At 44.3% G+C, this 24,529-nt stretch overlaps 1 protein-coding gene across 7 annotated transcripts in view; it reads left to right on the plus strand.

Moving 5' to 3' along the window:
- Window positions 1–24,529, plus strand: part of NUP214 (nucleoporin 214) — an 83,967-nt gene that overhangs the window by 3,807 nt on the left and 55,631 nt on the right. For all 7 annotated transcript variants that reach the window (XM_081180072.1, XM_081180069.1, XM_081180073.1 and 4 more), the window contains exons 3-19: window positions 2,032–2,183; window positions 2,981–3,170; window positions 4,015–4,085; window positions 5,851–5,914; window positions 7,303–7,406; window positions 8,698–8,804; window positions 8,970–9,036; window positions 9,964–10,090; window positions 10,800–10,961; window positions 14,213–14,660; window positions 15,671–15,843; window positions 16,687–16,778; window positions 17,368–17,457; window positions 17,699–17,848; window positions 19,460–19,618; window positions 23,008–23,111; window positions 23,748–23,930. In XM_081180072.1, the coding sequence (XP_081036198.1) occupies window positions 2,032–2,183; window positions 2,981–3,170; window positions 4,015–4,085; window positions 5,851–5,914; window positions 7,303–7,406; window positions 8,698–8,804; window positions 8,970–9,036; window positions 9,964–10,090; window positions 10,800–10,961; window positions 14,213–14,660; window positions 15,671–15,843; window positions 16,687–16,778; window positions 17,368–17,457; window positions 17,699–17,848; window positions 19,460–19,618; window positions 23,008–23,111; window positions 23,748–23,930 (2,443 nt within the window). The remainder of the gene's footprint in view (window positions 1–2,031; window positions 2,184–2,980; window positions 3,171–4,014; window positions 4,086–5,850; window positions 5,915–7,302; window positions 7,407–8,697; window positions 8,805–8,969; window positions 9,037–9,963; window positions 10,091–10,799; window positions 10,962–14,212; window positions 14,661–15,670; window positions 15,844–16,686; window positions 16,779–17,367; window positions 17,458–17,698; window positions 17,849–19,459; window positions 19,619–23,007; window positions 23,112–23,747; window positions 23,931–24,529) is intronic.

Consider the following 24,529-nt stretch of genomic DNA (forward strand, 5'->3'; position numbering starts at 1 on the left):
TCTGTCTCTATATGTAAGCCATTTTTCTCTCTATTTATTTTTTTAATCGATGTTGCTTCCATTGGAGACAACCACCATGGAGTCTTCTGTTCTAATAAATCTTTGTACATTTCCCAGACTTTTAAAAGTGATCTCCTAATTATATGATTATTGAATGCTTTATGAACTTCCCTTTTTTCATACAAGTACGATGCCATCCAAATCTGTTGTCGTGACCTTCAAGATCTAACAAATCTGTATTTTCCAGTTTGATCCAGTACCGGATCCAACCAATACAGACAGCTTTGTAATATAATTTAAGATCTGGAAGGGAAAAACCTCCTCTATATTTACTGTCTGTAAGTAATTTATGTTTTATTCTTGGTTTTTCCCTTTCCAGATGAATTTTGTAATATCCCTTTATCATTTCTTGAAGCATACTTACAACCGGTTTTGACTGGTATAAATAACATTTTTGGCAATACGTTCATATTGATCACGGCAATTCTTCCTAACAGTGATAAATTCATTCTTCCCCATACTTCTCGATTCCTTTTTATTTCATTCCAATTTTTTTCATAATTATCTTTAATGATGTTAATATTTTTGGTTGTCAACCAAATTCCTAAATATTTAACTTTTTTATGAATCTCTATTTCTATATTTTGCTGTAATTCTCCCCCCCTTTTTTCTGGTACATTTTTCACTGTCAGCTTTGTCTTATTTTTATTCAACTTAAAACCTTCCACCTGCCCAAAGTTCTGTATTTTTTTCTAGGACTTTTGGCAGAGAGTTCTTAGGGTCCTCCACTGTTATTACAAGATCATCTGCATATGCTTTTAATTTATATGTCCCCCCCATGATTCCTCTGGTGGATTTTTTTTACCTATTTGGGCTCATGTAGCATTGTGGGTAAGGGACAGCTAAACATCTGGAAGTCCTCAATCAACTGTTGCCTCATTCATTAATTGGTTGCCCTAAGTAAGCTTGCATTTTCTTACCTGCCAAACTGGTGCAGGGGAAATAACATTGGCCAACCATCTATAGTCGTTGTAATGCTTACTGAGACAATGTTTGTGAATCACTGTGTTGCTGGGAATCACAAAAGGCGAGAGTGTGTAGTTCCTAGTTTAGCATTGTCTTAGAATGCTGGGATCAGGGGTTTACTATGTATCTCTGTATTTATTTCCCTTTACTTATATCCTAACCTTCCCAACAGGAGCATGGCTGGGCAATGCAGTTTACAAATACAGCACAACAATAAATAACATTAACAATACATAAAGTAGTGGCATTGGCAAGAAGGTATATTACATTCCAAAGGCTTGAGTAAACCATAAAGGTTTTCACATTGTGACACTTTCTATTTGCAAGGGAGTTCTATATTCTATGAGGGTGCCATTCAGAATGTCTTGCATTAATAGTGCCTGTCCGGTAGGGCTGGGCGATATATCAAAGCAGTGCCCCAAACTGGTTTGAAGTCCAGATCATGATAACAGTTTCAGAATTTTTCACCTGGCAATATATCACGAATCCTTGCTCACTCCTTGGCTGCCACCATCACTGCACATTTCACTCTCAAGTGACACTTGCAAGTCCGTTTGATGTTCACCCACAGTGAGAGGCCCAATTCCTACCTTGGCAGAGGGAACTTGAGAAGGTGCTTGCCTGCCTGTCTGCACCTTCACCCAAGCAAGTGGGCTGCCTCATCCCTCCCTCCAGATTAGAACACTAGGGCTGTGCAATGTATCATCCAAAACCAGTTTGGAGTCCATATCCAGGAGTCAACATGTGGCTGCTTATTTCTTCCCACCTTCTTCCCACCTTTCTTCTTATTTCAGACATTGTGTTATATCGGTATATTGCGATGTTGAAAACCAGACATCGCCCAGCTCTGCTGTCCAACAGGTTGAAATAACAAGCAGGGCATCCCCAGCTGATCTTAATAGACAAATAGGGCAGTATTGGATTAGTTCAGGCCTCCAACTACCTTTTAAATAATTTGTTGTTGTTGTTTTTTCCTCCCTGGTGCTCCTCTTCATTTTTTTTAAGTTGAGAATGTCCAGAGTCTTTTCGTTCCCACGAAGTTCTGTGTGCATCACTTGGCACTCAGCTGTGATAACCTCACACTCTCTGTCTGCATGGCCTCCAGTGAAGTTGGGTCCTTCATTGGCTTTTTTGATGTTCGCACCTTTGTGAATCAGGTAAGTTGCATGGTTTAAAAGCAAACTTGGAAACGTCCCCCCCAACCCTCACTCCAGGGTGTGTTTTGCTATGAGTTTTGAAACTGGAGAGCTTCAGCAAGCCCTAATGAAGCATAACCACACTTTAGGATTCAAATGTAATGCTAAACCATGGTTAATTAAAAATTGGGAGGAACACTACCACAGTGTAGTATTCATGTGTGATAGTAAACTGCGGTTAATCAAAAAGGGAGCAGAAGATTCCAGTCTCTTTCTTGTGGCTGTGCTGGCAGGGGGGATGAAGTGTGTGAGGCTGAGGTTCGCTGTGACTCGTATCCTCTCTGTCTGACCCTCAAAACTCTCCCCAGGCCACACTCCTCACCAGCCTTGCTCGGCATTCTCCTTGAGTGCTTTTGCCTGGCTGGAAGTTGTCCATGAACTGTGATAATGACTCTTGCTTGCCTGGCTGAAGATACGGGGGGCAGCACATGTAAAAGGCTCTGACTTTTGCATGGCTGGAATGTAGCCCACTGTATATATCCATTATTCTGTGCGCTTTTGCCTCAAGCCATGCCCACTACTGATACGTGCCCCCTGGAATCTTGTCCAGAATGTATAAAAAGGTCCTGCAGTCCTGCAGTAATCTGCAGCTCATCATTCCTTCTGAACTCTACCACTGATAGTAGCTTAGGTTAGTGAAAGCATCGCTTTCCTTCAGGTCTTGGAGAGTATGGTGAGCCAGTGATTTGACTCTTCTGAAAGCGAGTGTCTTTGCTCATACGGATACAGTCTAACAAACATACATTTCTTTCTAATAGGCTAAGCAGCAAAAACGCCCCTTTGCCTATCAGAAGATGGCTGGGGCGATGGTCAATGACTTGAAATGGAACCCAATGAATGCCTCTATGCTGGCCGTCTGTTTGTCTGATGGAAGCGTCTCTGTCCTGCAGGTGGCAGATTCCGTGAAGATCTATGCAACTCTTCCTGCTTCAGTGGCTGTTACATCAGGTTGGTAACATGACTTTTAGACTGATGCAGAAATCCCTGTTACAAAATAAGCTGAATTTGAGTTCCGATTTACATATATTTTAGGTGTACAGCTCAAAGTAAGCCTGAATGCGCTCTATGGACAATTGCAAACAAGGGTATCTCATAAGGAACCTTTGGCCCTCCCAATGTTGCTGAACTCCAACTACCACCCACCCCTGGCCATTGGCTGTGCTTGCTAGGCTGATGGGAGCTGCTGTTCAGCAACTAGAGCAGGGGTCTGCAACCCGCGGCTCCGGAGCCGCATGTGGCTCTTTTACACCTTTGCCGCGGCTCCGAGGCGGATACTAGCGAGGGGAGGAGGCGCATTGTGCGCCCCGACACTCCCCACTGTGGCAGGCGCTGTACTGGCTGTGACGTCGCATGGGGGCGGTGCGTGTGTTAGTCACACACCGTCCCGACATCACCTTCCCACCCGCTGTCAGATCGGACATTAAGGTAAGAAACAATATATGCAGTGTTATATTTGTTTTAAATGTAGTAATGGTTTTGTGACTCCCAGTTTTTTTCCCTTCGGAAACGGGTCCAAGTGGCTCTTTTTGTCTTAAAGGTTGCAGACCCCTGATCTAGAGGGCCAACATTTCCCCTTTCCTGCTCTAGGGTATGCTCTCCTGAGACCATCGTTGGCTGCACCTTCATACTGAATGGACAATCTATTGCATTCCAAATTTGAGATTGTCATGTTTGAATAACACTTGTGAGGGCAATTTAAGCCATTTGCCAAATTGCACTGGCTGGTTTTCTTGTTGCTATTTCCTTTGCAACTGCTTAATGATGCCTGCTTGATTTTCTCCCTCCCCTTTAGTGTGTTGGAGTCCTAAAGGAAAGCAGCTGGCTGTAGGCAAGCAGAATGGCACAGTGGTCCAGTATCTCCCTGTAAGTCTGTTTTGTTCTATTTGGGCTGTAATGATCTGCCGCCTCCTGCTTCTCCCTCTTGGTTGTTTCGTGTTTTGTTCTCCCCAATTCAAAGTTCAGAAGATGGAGTCATAAGTATAAGGCTAGCAGAAGTACATGCCTGGGAATGGCTGTAGTCTGGAGCTTGAGCATCCATTTTGCATGCAGTAGGCCCCAGGTTCAGTCACCTGCACCTCCAGGTAGAATGAGAATTTTGCTTTTGTAAAGTAAGCTAGTTTTTCATGCCTGAACATTCCTCTCTATTCACCATCCAGGCAATCAAGAAGTTTAGGAGCACAAGGCTGCATATGCACCATGCATTTAAAACACATGATTTCTTCCCCCCTTCCCCAAGGAACTGTGGCTCTGTTGGGGTAAACGGTGGTTCTAAGGATTCTTAGCGATAAGCCATGTGCTATGAATGCATGGCTGTGCACCTGTCATATTCAAGCCAGGCAAAAACACAAAGGGGTAAGGGGTGTGGCTTGGGGTGAGCCCTGAGGACAAAATAGAGGCTTGGAGGACTGCATTTGGTCCCTGGGCCTAAGATTAATTAATTTTCTTTCATTTTATTTGTTTACCGCTCTTCTACAAAAAAACATGCTCAAAGCAGCTTACAACAAAGAAACAGGAATGCGTTTCGAACGAACACTACAAAAACCTTCATAATAACACAGCACTACAAAAATATAATATACCAAAAACCCACATTTCAGTACTATAAATATAACATGCAGCATGCAATAGCAAAAACAACAAAGAAGCTTCATAGTTTCACCTTAGTCCTAGAAACACCACTCCTATGATGTTGCTTACAGTCCCTCTCCTGTAGCAGCAGCTTATAAGGCTTCCAAGGGCAAAGGATGGGGTTGCTGGAAACAACTCTCCCATGATGATGTTCATCTCTGATATAGGTGAATTGGAACCATGCCCATAATTAAGCCGGAGGTCACATGGCTTTGATGCAAAAGAGTGCCCACATTTGACTACCAACAATCTCTCCTTAGAGGGATCTTCGGCTACAAAATGCCTGTGCCTGAAATCTTGGAGCATTGCTCCCATTGAGAGCGGATTAGGGATAGGGAACTCATAGCCCTCCAACTGTTGTTTTATTCCATGGGTAGGCAAACGAAGGCCTGGGGGCCAGATCTGGCCCAATCGCCTTCTAAATCCAGCCCACGGATGGTCCGGGAATCAGCGTGTTTTTACATGAGTAGAATGTGTGCTTTTATTTAAAATGCATCTCTGGGTTATTTGTGGGGCCTGCCTGGTGTAGAACGTGTGCTTTTATTTAAAATGCATCTCTGGGTTATTTGTGGGGCACAGGAATTTGTTCATTTCCGGCCCCCCTCGAGGTCTGAGGGACAGCGGACTGGCCCCTTGCTTAAAAAGGTTTGCCGACCCCTGTTGTATTCCATCAGCTCCATCTAGCATGGCCAATGGTCAGGGGATACTGGGAGTTATAGTCCAAGAACATCTGGAGGGCTTCAGGTTCATCATCCACAGAGCAGACAGTACTGAGTGAAATGTACCATGTCATCAGATCACTGAACCATGGCAGCTTTAGATGAAACGCTTTGGACATTTTTTTGAAAGTGCTTGTATAAATTCAGAGTGTTTTTGTTTTATTATTGCATGTGTGATGTGAAGTGTTGCATTGTAGATAGAATACTTAAAAAAAAACAACCCCCCCAAATATCATTAAACTTAGGGTATTCTAATCATGCTCGTTCTTTTACTTTTTCAGAACCTGCAGGAGAAGAAAACAATTCCCTGTCCTCCATTCTATGATTCAGATAATCCTGTCAAAGGTACCGTGTTTCCTAAAATTTGGCGTTTTGACCGGTTGGTATTACAGTAGTACAGATGGATCGTGTAATCACTGTGTTTCACTTATGTGCCTAGAATTTGCCCACCCATGAAATCCAGGCATATCGTGGAATGTGAGATGCTTGTTTTTGACTAGTTGAATCTCCTGTGTTTAAAAATAAATCTGGCAGGTGTTTTGCTCAAAATACTAAGTAGTATTTTATACCAATCCCATTTACAGTATGGATTAATATTTAATCTCCTGTAATTTAGTTGTCAGGGTTGTTAATGCAGCACAGTTACATAATTATAGTGCAAAGATTTGATAATGCCTTGCTTTCTTTGGGGGGGGGAAATACAGTCCTTGGGCATATTATCACATCTGTTACGTTAAATTTTTAATTTGTATATTTGTAATTGAAACTTGAAGTTCTTTATACGTCTTGTTCCCTAAGATTAATACAGCAACAAAACTGTTGTACTCACAGCAGCCCCTTTGAAATTGATGGAGATGACTAAATTAGGCAGATTAACTTCAGTGTGTCTACTCTGAGTAGAACTTTGCTGGGAACTTTGCTAGGGAAGGTTTCCAGTGTCCTAGATCCTTCTGTCTTCACACAGTACACAGTGTTAATGAACACATAAAGGAACTAACCAGCTGCATTATACCAAGTCAGACTGTTAATCCACAAAGTTTAGTATTGCTTACTCTTAACTGGCAGCAACTGTCTGGGATTTCAGGCTGGGGTGCCTCCCAGCCATACCTGGAAATGCTGGGGATTCAACCTGGGACTTTCTGCATGCAAAGCAGGTGGTGTACCACCAAGATATCCCTCTTCCCATATAGCTCATTGGAAGGACATATGCTTTTGACTCCAGAAATCCCATGTTCATCTTCAGGTGGGGTTGGGAGAGACTGAAACCCTGGAGTGCTGCTGCCAATTATTGTAGGCAGCACTCAGTTAGCTGGATCTATGATCTGACATGATATTGGGAAGCTTCCTAGCATGAGAGAAAAGCAGCATAACTCAGTGGAAGGGCATCTGCTTTGCATGCAGAAGGTCCCAAGCTCAGTCCCCCAGTATCTCCAGGTGGGGCTGTGAATGTCTCCTGCCTGAAATCTGGAAAGTCATTGCCAGACGATAATGAGCTATATGGACCAGTGATCTGACTTGACATAAGGCAGCTTCCAGTGGGATGTACCCAACTGACTTCTACACAGGTCCATTTATTTCAATGGGCCTACTCTGAGTAGGACCAAGCTTGCATACAACCATATGTTCCTGTGTAAGTAATAATAACAATAATAATAATGATGATGAGTGGCTCTTGAGAAAAACAAAAGCAAAAAACCCGACAACCCAAGTTTACTCACATTTCTGTTTTCCAGTCTTGGACGTGTTGTGGGTCAGCACTTATGTTTTCACTATCGTATATGCGGCTGCGGATGGGATCTTGGAAGCTGCACCGGAAGTGGTGATGGCTGTGCTTCCTGTACGTGAAGAGAGGAAGCGCTGGGGAAGCAACTTCTTTTTCTCTTGTCTTTGATTTCTAAGTCTGTGCTGCCTACTGTCATTCTCATAATTTTGCCAGGTCTTTGTCCCTGGTTTGTGCTGCTGTGTCTTCCCGCATGTTAGGCTCTTGCTTCAGAACGATAAAAAAAAGTAGTGACCCGAGATGTAGAATCCCACTTCATAGAAACCATTTAGTCAAACTTTGCATGGAAATTGAAGCATTCACCAACCACAGCAGCCTCTGCACTTCTGCTGCGAGTGTCAGTTTTGCTTGCCAAGTCCCCATACAAACACGTGTTAGATACCTATCTCTTAGATGCACAGGTTTAACTTGGGTGTTTGGAACTTTCTTTCTGCCTGAGGGCCACATTCCATCCCAAGCAGCCTTCCAAGGACCACATGCCAGTGGTGAGCAGCAGGGTTGTAGGCAAAAGTGAGCAGAGCAATGGATGTACATTTTGCCTCCGGATAGTAGGCTAGTTTCTATGGACACTCATAATAGTCCTTGCTGTCCTCCTTTCAGACAATCAAGAGGCATGATAAGAATTCTAGGAATGCATCCCAGCCAGACAAAACAATTTAGGAGTTCATATCTTTTTGTGGTTATTGAAACATTTAATCATACTTTTGGCCAGAGGTGTGGGACTCTTGACCTTCCACGCACTGTAGGGACTCCAGCTTCCATCAGCCTCAGCCAGCATGGCCTGTGTTCAGGAATGATGGCAGTTTGTGTTATATAATAATGCATTCTTTATATCCTGCTTTTTCCCTACACTGTAACTCAAGGCAGATTTCAGAAATTAAAGCAAAACAGATAAAATACAGAAAGCTAAAAACATACAGAAGATGATAGTTTAAAAAGAATTAGACTGCAATAGAATTAAAACTATATAAACGCAAATTATGAAAATACTGATAGCAAAAAATAGCAAAGCCCTATTCAAATCACTTTCCTTAAAAGCAGTCAGTTCCCCAAAGCGCATGGGAACAAGGTAGCCTTCACGTGCCAGGGGAGAGCAGCAAGAAGGGAGTCAGTCTAGCTTCTCTAGGAAGGAAGCCATAAAATCTGGCAGCTGGCTATCATGAAGGCCCCCTCCTTGTAATTATGAAACAGTTGCAACCATAAAACAGTTATGTATGTTATAAATGATGCAAATATTTTTAAACAGTCCAGCGCCTGCAGGGTCATTTGTGAGCTGCCCCTCCCCTAAGACACTTTCCCTCATATGTTGCATCTCCCACACAGTTTCCTGTTCTGTCTCCCCATTCAGAAAAAAGAAGAAAAGCGGCCTGAGCTGTTTGTGAATTTTATGGAGCCCTGTTATGGCAGCTGTTCTGAGAGGCAACATCACTACTTCCTTAACTACGTTGAAGAATGGTGAGTAATGGCGATCATACAACATTGAATAGTTCCCTTTTAATATTAATTAGGTGGGCAAACAGCTGGGTGTATTTAAATATTGTTATTTGAAACTAACAGGGAAAGGTGTTTATGCTGCTTGAAGTGGGTTATGGATTTGTGGTTCTTGTTTCCTTCCTCAAGGGATCTGGTCCTTGCAGCATCTGCTGCTTCCACAGAGGTCAGCATCCTCGCAAGGCAAGGAGACAAGGTAATCCCACTTCCTATTTCCCCAGCAAGTGCCTCTTCTTATAAGAAGAGGTCCCAGTGAGAGTTCCAGAGGGGTAGTTATTATCAGTCAGCTGCAGCAAGAAATAGCAGTGTCATGTCACCTTGAAACCCATGCACTTACTGGGACAGAATATTTCATTGATTATTGTTTTATTATTATTTATTTATTTATTTATTTATTTATTGCACTTATACCCCACCTTTTTCCCTCCAAGGAGCTCAAGGTGGTGTACATGGTTCATTTAATCCTCACAACAACACTGTGAAGTAGTTTAGACCGAGAGGCAGGGACTGGACCAGTGAACTTGATTGATTTGAACCCTGGGCTCCCAGGTCCAAGTCTGACCTGCTAATAATTACATTACTCAGGCTCTTGCTTTTGTGGACCATGGACTCACCCCCGCCAATGGTGGTGGACCAGATATACCCTTTTGATTTTAAGACATCTCTTGAAGACCTTCAACTGCTTAAACATTTTTTATTCCAGTCGTTTAAATGTTTATTTCATAATGTTTCACTTGTACTTGTACATATTGCTGTATGCTGCCTTGATACTTTATATGAGTTGGTTGTGCATAAAAATCTTTATAAATGAACCAAGGAATAATAGTAATTTTCCTCTCCACTGCACGTGCCACAGTGATTTTTTTAAGTAGAAAAAAGCCCTTATTACTACAATTTGATCTCCCTGGCAGGAACGATTCCAGAGGTTGCCAAAGCACAGAGCCAGTTGGGAGCAGCCATAGCTCAGTAGCAGAGCATCTCTTTAGCAAGCATAAGGCCCCAGGTTCAGTTCCCAGCATCTCCAGGTAGCGTTGGGAGTTGCTGTTAGTCAGTGTAGACAATACTGTGCTAGATAGACCAAGATCCTGATTCCTAGTACTAATTAAACTAACCCTTCTTACAGAACAACTGGGAGCTGTGGGTTCTGGAAGACTCCAGCCGAGCAGAACTTCCGGTCACAGATAAGAGCGATGACACTTTGCCCGTAGGTGTGGCCATTGATTACACCAGCAACATGCCCATAACCATTAGTAAGTATATGAATGTTGCTCTTGGGTTAAGCATAAAGCAAACAGCAGCGCTCTTATACCAGGTGTGGGGAACCTTTTGCCCTCCAGATGTTGCTGAACCATCAGCCCTAGCAAGCATGGCCAGGGATGCTGAGAGTTGTAGTTCAGCAACATCTGGAGGGCTAAAGCTTCTTCACGCCTGCTGTAGAGGGAGCTTTAGTGCTGGTCATTAGTCCTGAGAAGATGCTATTAATATACCTGAAAGTACTATTTCCCCACCTTCTAACTGTGATTCTTGAGGCTATTCAGAATGGGCAGACCTGTGACCCCGGGGCCAGTTGTGACCCTCCAGGCCTCCATCTGGCCCATGGGACTCTCCCCAGCTTGACATTGTTTTTTGCCTGGCTGGAATGTGTCCTGTGTAAGTAAAGGAAAAAGGGTGGACTAGAAATGCCTGGTGTTCTCTGGTCCATGGGGTCACGAATAGTTGGACACGACTAAATGACTAAACAACAACAACAGAAATGCATGGAATAGAGTTGTAATACATGTTGCATTATTCAAGAGAAGTCATCTTGGGCACTTAGTTCCCTTTGTAAAGTTTTAAACTCTTGCCATTCTAACGTAACTTCCTGGTCCCTTCCCGGACTTCTTTTGAGGGCTGCTTACTAAGTGGAGGTACTGCTGAACACGTCTGGTCATGGTGTGTGTGTTTGTGGCATTTTTGCAGGTGAGGATAAAACCACGGACCCAGCACCGGTCCTGCTGCTGCTGTCAACTGATGGAGTCCTCTGCCCCTTTTACATGGTCAATCAAAACCCTGGTGTGAGGTCTCTGATGGTGGTGCCGGAGCCTCTCTCTCCAGAAGGAGACAGAGGAGCGAAATCAGCCGGTAGGTGCTTGCTTGCTTTTGGGGGGAGTTTTAGTCCAGCAATACCCGGGGATCCAAGGTTGTAGAACACTTATCCTAAAGCACTTTGAATGCAAATGGAGCAGCCTGGTGCCCTCCAGGTGTTACTGAACTCCCAGCAGTCAGTGGCCAAGAATAATGAGAGTCAGAATTCAACAATGTATGGGTGCCACCGTGCCAGAGAAGGCTGGTGTAGAGTGATAAGGAGGGCGTGGCAAGCAACTTGCACAACTTGAGATCAAAAAAGGCGTACCTGTGCCCCTTACCCTCCCTTTTCAATCTTTCAGTTTTGCTCATCAGCATTTCCACCTTAATAGATCTTAATAGATCAGTGTTCCATAGGAGAGTAGGAAACAGAGCTCATGCCAGGTTGGACCATCAGTGTTATCTGTTCTGACTGGCAGCATCTCTCCAAGTTTCAGGCAAGGCCTCTCTCTGTCCCACCTAGAGAAGCTGGGTGTTGAAGCTGGGTCTTTCTGTGTGCAATGCAGAGGCTACCAAACTGTCCCACTTTGCGTATATGATTGGTTGGACCTGTGTTCAGTCCTTGGCATCTCCAGATGGGGCTGGGAGAGACCCTGGTCTGGAAACCTGGGGAGCTGCTGCCCATCAGTGTAGACAGTGCTCAGTTAGCTAGACCAGCAATCTGATATGAAATAAGGAATCTTCCTAATAGGTGTGGAGGGGAGCAGTGTAGTTCAGTGGTAGAGAAACCTGCTTTGCATGCAGAAGGTCTCAGGTATCTCCGGGTAGGGCTGGGAATGTCTCCTGCCTGAACCCTGAAGAGCTACTGGAGATGGCAGGGATTGAACCTGGGAGTTTCTGCATGCAATGCAGGTTCTTTCTCACTGAGCTGCCAATATATGGTCAGTATATTGGTAGTAAATATTGAACTCAAAGGGCGAAGAGAACTATTTGTGTATTATCTGTTTTGGCCAGAGATGAAGGTTCACTGCAAAGCCCTGTTCACTTTTCATCTGTGTAATTGCATTTCCTGTTCAATATGGAACACCTTAGTTTTGGCAAAGGCTTTTCTTTCCAGCTCCACTTGGCATGCTTGTTGGCAGGATGTTTGATTCAGACTGACATGATCCTTGCCAAAAATCGATGGGGGATTGTAGAAGGCCTTGTGCTCTCAATTCCCAGCTCAATTAAAATCCAGCCGACCTGGGAAACTGTAGTATTGATTTAAGGGCCCAGCCCTTTGGGCAGGGATCTTGGAGGTCCGATCTTTGAGTCTGAAAAGATCTATTGTGCATTTTTATTAAATTACTTTGTATGTCTACCCTGCCATATCCTTAAACGGTAGAGCTAATATCAGTATTCTAAGCATGTATCTGAGGGACACGGGTGGCGCTGTGGGTTAAACCACAGAACCTAGGACTTGCTGATCAGAAAGTTGGCGGTTCAAATCCCCGCAACAGGGTGAGCTCCCGTTGCTCAGTCCCAGCTCCTGCCAACCTAGCAGTTCGAAAGCACGTCAAAGTTCAAGTAGATAAATAGGTACCGCTCCGGCGGGAAGTTAAACGGCGTTTCCGTGAGCTGCTCTGGTTCGCCAGAAGCGGCTTAGTCATGCTGGCCACAGGACCCGGAAGCTGTACGCCGGTTCCCTCGGCCAATAAAGCGAGATGAACGCCGCAACCCCAGAGTCGGTCACGACTGGACCTAATGGTCAGGGGTCCCTTTACCTTTTTAAGCATGTATCTGCGCATGTACACAAAACATGTCAGGTCTTGATAGAGAATTAAAATGTGTGCCGACTCTGGCCCTCCCCTGTGGGGCTAAATGGGGGAAGGAGAATCTCGTATGATGGCATGCTGAGCTGTGGAGGTAAGTCCAAGTGCCTCTGAGGTACATCTCAATTGTGTAGGAAAGTCTCTCCACAATACCAAGCTGTGTGGCAGTTGAGGGTCTTCTCCCTTTTGCAGTGAATCTGTCTCGGCCTCAGTGTGTTATCAGGATCACCCCAGAGCCCAGAGATCATAGGCAGCAGCTGCCAGTCCAAGCAAGCAAGATTACGTCAAATGGGCAAATAATGTGCTAGTGTGAAGCAGCTAGCCTTTTAACTGCAGCATACACCCAGTCACGGTTAATAGCTTTCCACCAGCCTGCATAACTGTAACTCCAAGATGTCGATTGTAGCATCCTTGCCTGGTTTTATAGCCCAGCTGAGTTCCTTATTCCTCAACTCCTGTTGCACCTCCTGGCTAGCTCACCCTGTTCTGGAATTGTTCTGCTCTGGGTTAGTGCTCTCAATTGTCTTGGCACACAACAACATTCTAGTGTGGCCCTTGAGTGTTGTCTGGCTTCTTCCTAATGGGTCATTCCACCTCAGTTCAACACGGTCATGCCACCCACCATCTCGATTTTGATGAAACTTGCTGTACACCCATCCCTTATGATTGAAAGAAAGTAACCCCCTTAATTTTTTTCCCTCTTGAGATCCTCGGCCTTGTGTACATTTTATTTTTTTCCTCCATAACCAATGATCAGATCTCTTTGAAATTTTACACAGAGCTCAATAAGAGGGTGAGGATTTCAGGAAAAAATACACCAGCACCCAGAAGTTTTTATAAATGCCTTTAAAAAATGTATAAATGTACTGTAGTTTTTTTGGTGAAAAAACTAGGTTTAGAAAACCTAAATTTTCAGCGTGTGGGCACGATGGAATCAAAAGTTTTTTGATGATGAAAATTATTGCAAAGACATACTCTTTCTCAACAGAGAATAAGATTTAATGGTTTTTTATGTCTTGTAACAAAATTATACGTTTTTGGGACATCATGGGGGAAAAATGGCTACCTGGTACAACTTTCCTACAATGCATAGCTGTAATAGAAAAAATAAATGAAACAAAGTTGTTCCTCTTAAAATCTAAAATAATATTGGTTATTACAGGTTGGGGTGTTTTTTTCAAAAGTGCAGACTACTTTTTCAGTTTTGGGGTATTTAAAACTATGAAAATTGGCTATATCGTGAAATCAATCTAAAAAAAAAATTGGTCAGAAACTTTAAATGCTGGCATGTAAGGAAATAAGACCTAGCAAGAAAAAGATTTAAAGAATTTAAAATTATGCATTATTTTCAATTTTGCAACCATAAGGGAAGGGTGTGCACTAAGTTTCATCAAAATCCGAGAGGGTGGGTAGTGAAACCCTTGTTTTTTTATTTGATGTGGAATGGTCCTAATGTCACGTAGTAACTTTTAACAAAACCTCTCATCTCTCTTCCAGGCAGCACTCCCCCGTCATCCGCTTCCGCTTCTGCTCCTCCAAAAGTCGAAGCTTCCTTGGCCGTTGTCCCAGCCACATCTGCAGTTTCCAGCAAAGGGGCAGCCCCTTTGTCTTTCGCTTCCTTCACTCTGAAATCCACCAGATCTGCCGCTGATGCCCCGCCGCAGTATCCTGGCGTATTGGAGACCCCCAAGCCTCCCCTTGGTTCCAACCTGAGCGGAGCAGTCGGCTTCCCCTTCTCTCCGGCCACCAGCATCTCCAAAGCGCCTCCAACTCCATCTCTGCTGTCCAGCCCCCTTACAGCTTCTCCTCCCTCCTCTTTTGGTTCCGTGAGTTATAAAGCGGGCATGGACAGCTCAGCCGGGGCCCCTCCCTTCGCGAGTCCTGTTGGGCTAAAGCAAGGTTTTGCCTCGCCGCCTTCCTCCGTCAAAACTAACCTCACTGAAAAGTAAGTCTCCCTTTGAGTCTTTTTAGCCAATGTAATCGTGGTGGTGTTGAAGCAGTTTTTGAATGTATTAAACACATTGTTTTAAAGTTGGTGGGGCTCTCCGTGTGTTGCTGGATTCAGGGTTCCCATTGTCCGATGGAACATGCTGATTGCGGCTGATGGGAGTTGGAGTCCAATATCCGGAAGGGCACCACAGGTTCTGCACCAGGGGCCCCATCTGCATTGTACATTTAAAGCAGTACCATTTTAAACAGGTCCTCTGTCCAAGGAATCTTAGAAACTGTTTGTTCAGGGGGATGAGAGCTATTAGGAGACCCAGAGTTCCTGGGAAGAAGGATTGACTGTTAAGCCACTCTGAAAATTATATCTCTGTGAGAGGGAATGGGGTCTCCTAACCTATCGCTGTGGTCTAAATCACAGAGCCTAGGGCTTGCCGATCAGAAGGTCGGCAGTTCGAATCCCCGCGACGGGCTCCCATTGCTTGGTCCCAGCTCCTGCCAACCTAGCAGTTCAAAAGCACAAAGTGCATGTAGATAAATAGGTACTGCTCCGGTGGGAAAGTAAACGGCATTTCTGTGCGCTGCTCTGGTTTGCCAGAAGTGGCTTAGTCATGCTGGCCACAGGACCCAGAAGCTGTATGCCAGCTCCCTCAGCCAATAAAGCGAGATGAGCGCCGCAACCCCAGAGTCTTCTGCGACTGGATCTAACAGTCAGGGGTTCCATTACCTTTATCTTTAACTTATCTCAGCAGGCTTAACAAGCAACAGCTCCCTGGGTTCTTTTGGAGAAGCCCTGACTATTGGTACTGCTTTAAATATATAGTGCAGCTATTTTTCAATACATTTGTGGGTCAGAGGTCTTCCACTGCTCTTGCAGAGTGCTGATGGCACAGGGTGTGACCAAGGGCACCCTGCATGCAGCTACGGGTAACAGTCACCTACAAAAGGCCCGTACCATGAAGCTTCCTAGTCCCAAGAGCATGGATTCTTCTATTCTCCCTCCCTCCCCAGGTTCGCTGCTGCAGAATCTTCTACGCCAGCTGCCAACAGCAGCCAAAGCTCCAGTATGTTCTCCTTTTCACCTGCTGCAAAGCCTGTACCTGCTGGGACTCAGGTTCAGTCCACTGTGCTGGGCACTTCTCCTGCAGTGCCGATCAAGGCTTCCACCCCAGTCTCTTCAGCAGGTACATCCCCTCTCCCTTTCCCCCTTTTTCTGCTGATAATACCTCATATGTAGTTGTGACTGTGGATTAGTATGAGAAACAGGGATTGAGGACTATAAACTTTGTACAAAAATGTAAGTCTGGCATTTCAACATCCCACAGTGGTTAGTTCTTTTTGCTGAAGATGTCTATTGCTGCCACACAGATTTTATTTTATTTTATTTTAAACTGCCTGGCTGTGATCCTTCCTTTCTGGGATGGTCACATGTGTGCTTAGAGCTCTCTTTGCCACGGTGGTCTGCTCTTTCTTGCTAATTTCTGCCCACTGTTGCATCAGGCATTGGAGATTGACGCTTACAGAATCTCTTGCTTCTTGGGGGGGACGGATGGATGACTTTCTTTATTCAGTTTAATTTAAAGTGTTTATTTACTGCAGAGCTTTCCAAACTTTTCATGTTGGTGACACACTTTTTAGACATGCATCATTTCACAACACAGTAATTCATTTTTTTTACTAGCAAACTGGAGGTTAAACTAACCCTATTCCAGCCCTGGGAGAAGCATGGGGAGCATTTGCTTGACACTCCTACACACTGCAGCTGACACACCAACGTGCCATGGCACACAGTTTGGAGAGCTCTGATTTACTGCTTAATATTTCAAAAATCTCCTAAGCAGCATTCAGTCTAAAAAAACAAACAGCCTATCATTAAAACTAAAACACAACCTTAAAAACAGCAATATGGAAACTACATAAAAACATATCAACTTAATTTTCCCGAAAGCAGATAGCCACACTTACCAAATCCTGTAATCTTTGAAATTCATGAGTGTGAGTCATTTTGTTTCTTTTTGGACTCCTAGTGGTGCGTCCTTCTCAGAGTGCTCCTCCAGCTTCCATGCTCCAGAAAACGGCCAAGATTTCCTCAGCTATTTCAAAAGTGATCCATTCCCAGGTAATTAGAAGCTGACCTGTCTGTCCTTGACAGGAACCATATTGTTCCATCTCAAAAACAAGGATCAAATCCGACAGAGCTTACTGCGTGAACAAAGCTGCTTCTGTTTCACATAACTTCTCTCTGGAAGATTGAAGGAGTCTCTGAGCTGATTTGGGAAAGGGAGACATTCAGTTACATGAGTGAACCCCAAGAGTGTGCTCCTGTGCATATTAGGTGGTTATTTAGGAAGGAAGACATTTTACCTGTGACTCCTGGTGAATATGTGTCTCAGGGTGCCTAAACACTGTTGGCGTTGGGGTGGGAGTTGCTTAAGAGATTTTAGGGAGGCAGGTTTTAATTTTGGGGAGGCTTAATTGTTCTTGTCCTTGGTATTAATTTTTTGTACCATTATTGTCAGACCCACCCTTATTGACAAGCAAATTGCAAACTTTATTTACTTGTGTTTTGCTTTCAACACACACGCTCCCCCCTTCCTCCCTCTCTTCCTTTAATATGTTCAGAAGTTTTCTTGTTTTATCTCTCATAGCAGAACATTTTAGTTCTAAAATTCCCAATCAAACAATAATAAAGCATTTGTGCCTTGCAGGGCCGGCAGCAACCACCCACTGCTGGGGTGGAGAAACAGACTCACCAGTGGAATGATTCAGATCCTGTCATCATAGGAATCAGGGAGGAGGTGAGGTTTTCTGGAGCTATGATATACTGTTCCTCCCCGGGTCACCTTTCTTTGAACCTGGACTCCATATGAAGTTGGACTTCAACTCTCATCAATGATCAGAGGATGATGGGAGTTGTAGTCCAACAAGATCTGGTGGGCAACATGTTTGCTGTCCTTACTGTTCTTCCCCAACCTGAGCTCTCAATGGTTGGGTGTGTTGTCATTTAACATGCATGAACTACTAAACTTGTTCCTGTAGATTGCACATTTCCAGAAGGAGATGGAAGAGCTGAAAGGCAGGACAGCCAAAGCTGCCATCGAAGTGGGCACCGAGGAAGAGGAGGAGATGTTGAGGATGGAGTCAAACGACCTTCACACTTTCCTTTTGGAGATCAAAGAGACAACAGAGGTAAGAGGATTTGGCGGAGGATGTAGCCTCCAGTTGAGAACCAAGTTTTCCTTCATGCTCAATTATCTCAGGGTTGAGAGTGGGTTACTAGTTAGGTCCTGGTTTTTACAAATTGAAGACCTTCTCATTCTGTTGACTGCATGGGACGATTATGGTGGTATTACTATTACTGAGGCTATGACATTTTCTGTGCAATCCTAACCATGTCTGCTTTGTTTGGTAGCCCTGGTAATTCAAGGTGGGTGTTGTATTCTTCATTGTGTGGTGTATATATTTTATTTTCAGCTTTGCCTGAAACAATTGCCAAATCGTATCATAAAGCACAGTGGTTTGAAATGGCCTTCTGATTCCTGCCCCACTCAAGTCCCACTTATTAAATACAGTAGTTAGTTCACTCCATTGTTACGTAATTGAGTTTGTTTTCATTTGCTGAAAACAATATGCTGTGGCTTAATAGGCCACTTTGCCCTTGGCTGCGCGCCTCATGTATTTTCCTTATTTATCATACTTCTCCTATTCCCATCAGATTGCACTCCTAAGGAGGAAGTTTGAAAGGGGGTTTGGTGCTCCTGAAGGAGACGTATTCACTCCATTGTGTTGCCTCCGGTAAATAGGTTTGCTGGGTTTTGGGGAACTGTCCCACAAACCTTTCTTGAGCTAGAGACAAAAGTAAGATGACAGAAATGTGCATACAGCATAGTTCCATCTTCTGGTTAAAGAAGCTTAGCACCATGTCTGAAATGATAACCATAATTTGTGACTGGCTTGGAAACCATGGTCTGAAGGCTGTTTGGGTTCTATTCTTTTGGCAAATCATATATATTTATTGAATGATTTTTAGTCACTTCTTGTTCAAACTTCTCAGAATGACTTTAGAGCAAAAATCCACAGCAGGCCACTTAAAAATTCCAGTGGAAATAAAATGTCTGGTTTTGAGCTAAGACTGAAAATAAAATAAAGACAGCATCAAGCAAACAGTTTGCCACAGTTGAAGCCTCTAGACCAGGGGAGGGCAGGCTTCCAAGATCTGCTGTTGCTTTTGCTAGAATCCTGATATTCAAACAGAACAGTTGCAAAAGGCACACACTTAAGGACAAATCCCTGGTCTTAGTTTTCATTAATGTTGAGTACCAGAACTGAACGGCACCATCAGTCCTTCTCACCCAAATCCACCCTGATTACCTTCTACCCAAGGCTTTCTTCATTTCAGTAATATATAATGGGGCAGGTTGCTAATGTTATTGTTGCCACTGTTTTTGTTCTATTTATGTTGGGGTTTTGTTTTTTTAAGTGCTCTGTTTTGTCTAATTAGACAAAACAGGGTGGCATACAGATGCCAAAAATTTAAAAAAGAAATGAACAGGGAACTGGGATGCAGACAGGCTTGTAGAAGCCTTGTGATTTGTTAGGTCCTACTACTCCTGCCCATGAGATGTAGAATCCTGCTTCTGGCAACAGTTTGTGCTGCTGAACTGTGTTGTTGCCCCAGTATAGCTTTCTTCCAGACCTGATGAATTAACATGTCTGTGGAAAAGCCACATATGTGTTTGTGACAAAGAGTTCCACCTACTTCCTGGTGGGTCTTCCTCTCCCTTTGTTCCTTTCTTGTAGTCCCTTCATGCAGACTTTAGCCTCCTGAAGACAAGCCTGCTGGAGGGGTTTGCAGGGCTGGAAGAAGCAAGACAGAAGGACAAGCGTGCTCACAACTCTGCGTATCTTCAGCTGCTCTATAAGAGGCCTTTGGACCCCAAAAGTGAAGCTCAACTTCAGGTAGGATCCTTGATAGGGCAAGGGGGTCAGAGCTTTGGGAGCCAGGGGGAAATTATAAATGCCTGCTAGGGAGACAGAGGAAGTTCCAAACCCCATGGTCCCCAGCAGGTAATGGTACCTGTTCCAGTTAGAGATGAGACATAGGCTGCTCCAATCTCTAGCAAGCATTCCCTGCTGCTAGTTGCTCCCTTCTCAGAAGTTAAGCGTGTTTGCTTGGAAATGTTTTGGTAAGAGCTTTGGACAGTGCATATGAATCTCTTACCTCCTCCTCTCATCTTTTTACTTCCCCAAGAGCCCTGTCAAGTAGATTAGACTGAGATATGGTGAGTGGCCCAAGGCAACCTTGTGAGTTTCATGTCTTTGGGTGTTAGAACCTGGGTTTCCCTAGTCTTGTAAAGGTAAAGGGACCCCTGACCGTTGGGTCCAGTCACGAACGACTCTGGGGTTGCGGCGCTCATCTCGCTTTTTTGGCCAAGGGAGCTGGCGTACAGCTTCCGGGTCATGTGGCCAGCATGATTAAGCTGCTTCTGGCAAACCAGAGCATTGAACGGAAACGCCATTTACCCTCCCACCGGAGCGGTACCTATTTATCTACTTGCATTTCGTGCTTTCGAACTGCTAGGTTGGCAGTAGCAGGGACCGAACAACGGGAGCTCACCACATCACGGGGATTTGAACCGCCGACCTTCTGATCGGCAAGCCCTAGGCTCTGTGATTTAACCCACAGCCCCACCCACGTCCGTTTCATAGTCTTAGCCAGTCTCTTTATCCAATATCCCAGGGCAGCTATGTTTTGGTCCTTATAGCTATTGGTGAACCACAACTCCCAGCACCCCTGACTGTTGGCCAGGCTGGCTGGGACTCATGGAGTTGGAGTCCAACCACATCTGGAGAACCACAGGTTCTCCATTATACTGTACTGCTTCTCTGTGAATACATGTGCAATTCCCCAGATTGGATGGAAACTATTTGTAGATTAAATTGGGTTTGTGACTACCAGTTGACAGTCCCTATTATTTTTGCTAAAGTGGCCATGGCCCAGATGTAGAACATTTCCTTTGCATGCGGAAGGTCCCAACTTCAATCCCTGGCATCTCCAGGTAGAGTTGGGAGAGAACCCTGTCTGAAACTCTGGTGAAGTGTTCCAGTCAGTGTAGCCAGTACTGAGCTAGTTGGACCAGTAGTTTGACTCAGTACAAGGCAGCTTCCTATGTACATTGGCTGTTGATTCAGAACCATGAGGACTAGAATCTTCCTTATGTTTAGGGGGAAATCAATAGCCCAGTGGTAGAGCACCTGCTTTGCATGTAGAAAGTCCCAGATTCAGTCCCCAGCACATCCAAGTAGGGTTGGGAATGTTCCCTGCCTGAAACCCCTGAGAGCCACTGCCAGTCAGTGTAGACAGTACTGAGCTAGATGGACCAATGGCCTGACTCAATTTAAGGCAGCTTCCTACATTTCTGGGGTGAGCAATGCCTCTATTGTACGATTCTCTAAAGGGCAAATTGTTGGCCCGCTGGCCTAGAGGCTGTTCTTTAAGCTAATGTCATCTTCTCAACATTTTTCTTTGCTCCATCTTCAAACATGGAAGGCAAAGTTTTCATAATGAAGTGCCAGTTTAATAATTCTAACCCAATTTTTATAAAGAAAAAGTGGGTTCATCACCGGGGATTGTTTTATCACCACAAAGTGCCGTGCTGCTCAATGTGATGATTTACAAGGACTTGAGCTGCTGCAGTTAATTTCACGGATGGGGAGGCTGGAAGCCAAATGGGCTTGTAAATGCTGGGTTGCCGCAGGAAGTTCCTGCCAATGTGCAAAAAGGTTTTTTCGAACGAGAGACTTCACCTCACTCTGCTTGCACTTCTCCTCCCCTGGGGTGTCAGAAGTTAAACAAGCTATTTCTTCCCTGTCGTGCTGAACTGTAAAATATTGAACTGAGCCTTGGCTGGTATTGTGTAATTGACACAGCTTGGGTGCATGAGAATAATGTGGGATGCGACCTCTGAGCAGGAACCATAATTAAAACAGTACCTTAGAAGGCTGAATGTAAGGTCAGGGTGTTAGTTAATCTCTTATTGCCCTTGGTTGATAACTCTCTTGCCATAAGAAGAGCCCTGCTGGATCAGGCCAAAGGCCTACCTTCTCCAGCCTCCTGTTCTTACAGTGCCAACCAGGTGCCGCAGTGGAAAGCCTGGAGTGCAGCTGCGCTGTCCCTACTTGCGATTCCCAGCAACTGATAGTCAGAGGCATACTGCCTTTTTTTTTTTTTTTTTTTTTTGCTATAAGGAATTAAAATCGAGGAAAGGTGGATAGCATTTCTCTCTCTCTTTTGACAATGCTCTTCAAAATAGCAACACATCCTTGCCGAAAGCAGCAGCCATCTCTCCCTACAAGTGTAGCAGCCAGCAAATCAATATCTTCCGCAGCCCTGCTGAGTTCTGAAGCCAGTGGAACAAGCACATTCATTAAACTAAAGAAGCCTTTTTGGGGACAATTTTCAATCATTCATGCACACCAGTTGAGGCTCCAACAGGCCCCCTGCAGGCAATGATCATCTTCCCCAAATGCCACATCTAAATTAAAATAGGGCATTGAGTCGTTGTTGCTTGAATAAACATGTGAATCTAGATCTGTAATGTGATATAGATAAGCAGAATCTGGATGGATTCGACTGAAGGCCTGTCTGGCCCAGCATCCTTTTCTCACAGTGGCCAATCAGATGCCTCTTTGGAGCCCATGAACAGCAACAGCCCTTTCCACTTTGGCCCCATTTTCTTGAAACCACTTCCATTATTAAATAACCCTTTTATACAAAATGCTTGAAGGTTCACTTTGCCCTCCTGGCACCACTGTGAGTTAGGCTTGAGACAGGTCTAGGCATGCAGCAGAGAGAGGTGCAGGCTAAGGGAGGGCAGCTCTGGTTTACATAAATCAAGAAAGACACCCTGATTTTCTCAAATTCATCCTTTATTTCTGCAAACTGCTTTGTACTCTACTATGGTATGTCAAGCCCTCTAACAATGCTTTTCCCCAAATCCCAGCCAACGTGCCTTTCTCCGAAAGCTCCAGTGTCTTCCAGTGAGTGGCTAGTTCCAGATGTGAAGCTACAAGTTTCTGATTGGACTATTTTAGTATCCTCAGGCTGCCCAATCACCAATAAGGCTAAAGCCGGGTCAGAGAAGATAGAAATGTTTTAAAATAAATGCCTTCTCTAAGGTTGTTTGCACTGATTCTTTGGTTATTTATTCATCCTGTATGGTTGTAAACGCTTGATAATCTTAATAATTTCTGAAACACACCACACACACACACACACACACACTTGTATAGTGTCCTGAGTGGATTAAAAATGATTCTGAATTCCCCACCCTCTTTTTTCTGGGCAGGAAATCCGGCGCTTACACCAGTACGTGAAATTTGCTGTTCAGGATGTGAATGATGTCCTGGATTTGGAGTGGGATCGGCACCTGGAAAAGCAAAAAAAGCAGAAGTGAGTTTTCAAGCTTACTTCTTAGCTAAGTCATACTCAAAAAGCCAAGTGTCTTCAAATATCATAGTGCAGTTTGCAACATAAAAACATAAATATCTAGCATGATAACAAATGCCAGTTGGTGCAGCAGTAAAACTGCTGGCACATTTTCAAAGCTAAGCAGAGTCCGGTTTCAGGTTTCAAGTTGGATGAGGGGACTGAGTGGGTTGAGTTTCTTGCATTGCAGGGAGCTGGACCAGATGACCCTCTGGGTCCCTTCCAGTTCCTCAGTTCTACAATTCGATGGTATCATAAAATGAAACAAAACCCCAGTTCTTATAAGAAAAGCCCTTCTGGTTTATGCCAATGGTCTATCCTGTTCTCACGGTGGCCGACCAGATGGCTGTAGAAAACCGATAAGCAGCATTCAAGGACACGAGCACTCGCTTCCTGCGGTCTCCATCTGCAGAGATTTGAAGCGGTATTCTCTGACCTACCATTTACAATCTGCATTTGTGTTGGTACTCCTTTTAACTGTTTTAATATATGACATTCTTTAAATGTTTGCATTGTTTTGTTGTATTTTTCTCTGTTCTTTTGCCTCTCTCTTTCTCTCCTTTTTGAAATTTGGTTTCTGGTTTTTCCTTTTCCAAATAGGCACTTACTGGTACCTGAGCGCGAGACTCTCTTCAATGCCCTCACCAATAACCGGGAGATTATTGACCAGCAGCTGAAACGGCTGAAGAATTTGGTGGGCAGCCTGCAGGAGCTCCGCTTGTACAATCAGACGCCACGGTGGAGCCTATCTACTACCACCTCTTCCAGCAGCAGCATACAAAGGTGAGCATTGCTCAAGAAACCCCCCAAGCAGCTTTGCTTTCCCACTCTGCAGTGCATTGGTTTGTCTGAGTGCTGGGTCCAAAGCTTTGCCAAAGAAGGAGCATTGTGTCCAAACTAAGTTTTGCTCAGCGTAGACACTGAAAAGAATGAAGATTACTAAGTTAGGCCCATTAATTTCAAGAGGTTTACTATTTGAGTTGAACACAATCCATTGAAATTAATGGATCTATGTTGGTCATGTCTGTTAATTTCAATGGGTCTAATGTTCGATGTAAGCCACATTTTCCTTCCTTCCTTGTGTTTGGGTCTAGATGGAATGGAAAGCTTGTGTGTGTGTGTGAGTGTGTATACATACTTTTTTTAAACAGCATGTATCTAGTGCTTTAAGCCCCAAAGGGTGCTATGAATAACAGAGAACTTGGCAGTGAGACAAACTTAAGTAGGCTTTTGAGCTTTCAGGGGTTGTGGACTGAAACAGATACGTGTGTTGAACTATGTTCCACCCCCACCATCCCCACATTCCTCCAACCCATCACCAGCCCCATCCAGCTTTGTGTGTGTGTTTAATATCATTGAGTAAACATTTTCTGAAAATCTTT

Source organism: Podarcis bocagei (genome assembly GCF_964188305.1).
Source record: "Podarcis bocagei genome assembly, chromosome: Z".
NCBI lineage: Eukaryota > Metazoa > Chordata > Lepidosauria > Squamata > Lacertidae > Podarcis > Podarcis bocagei.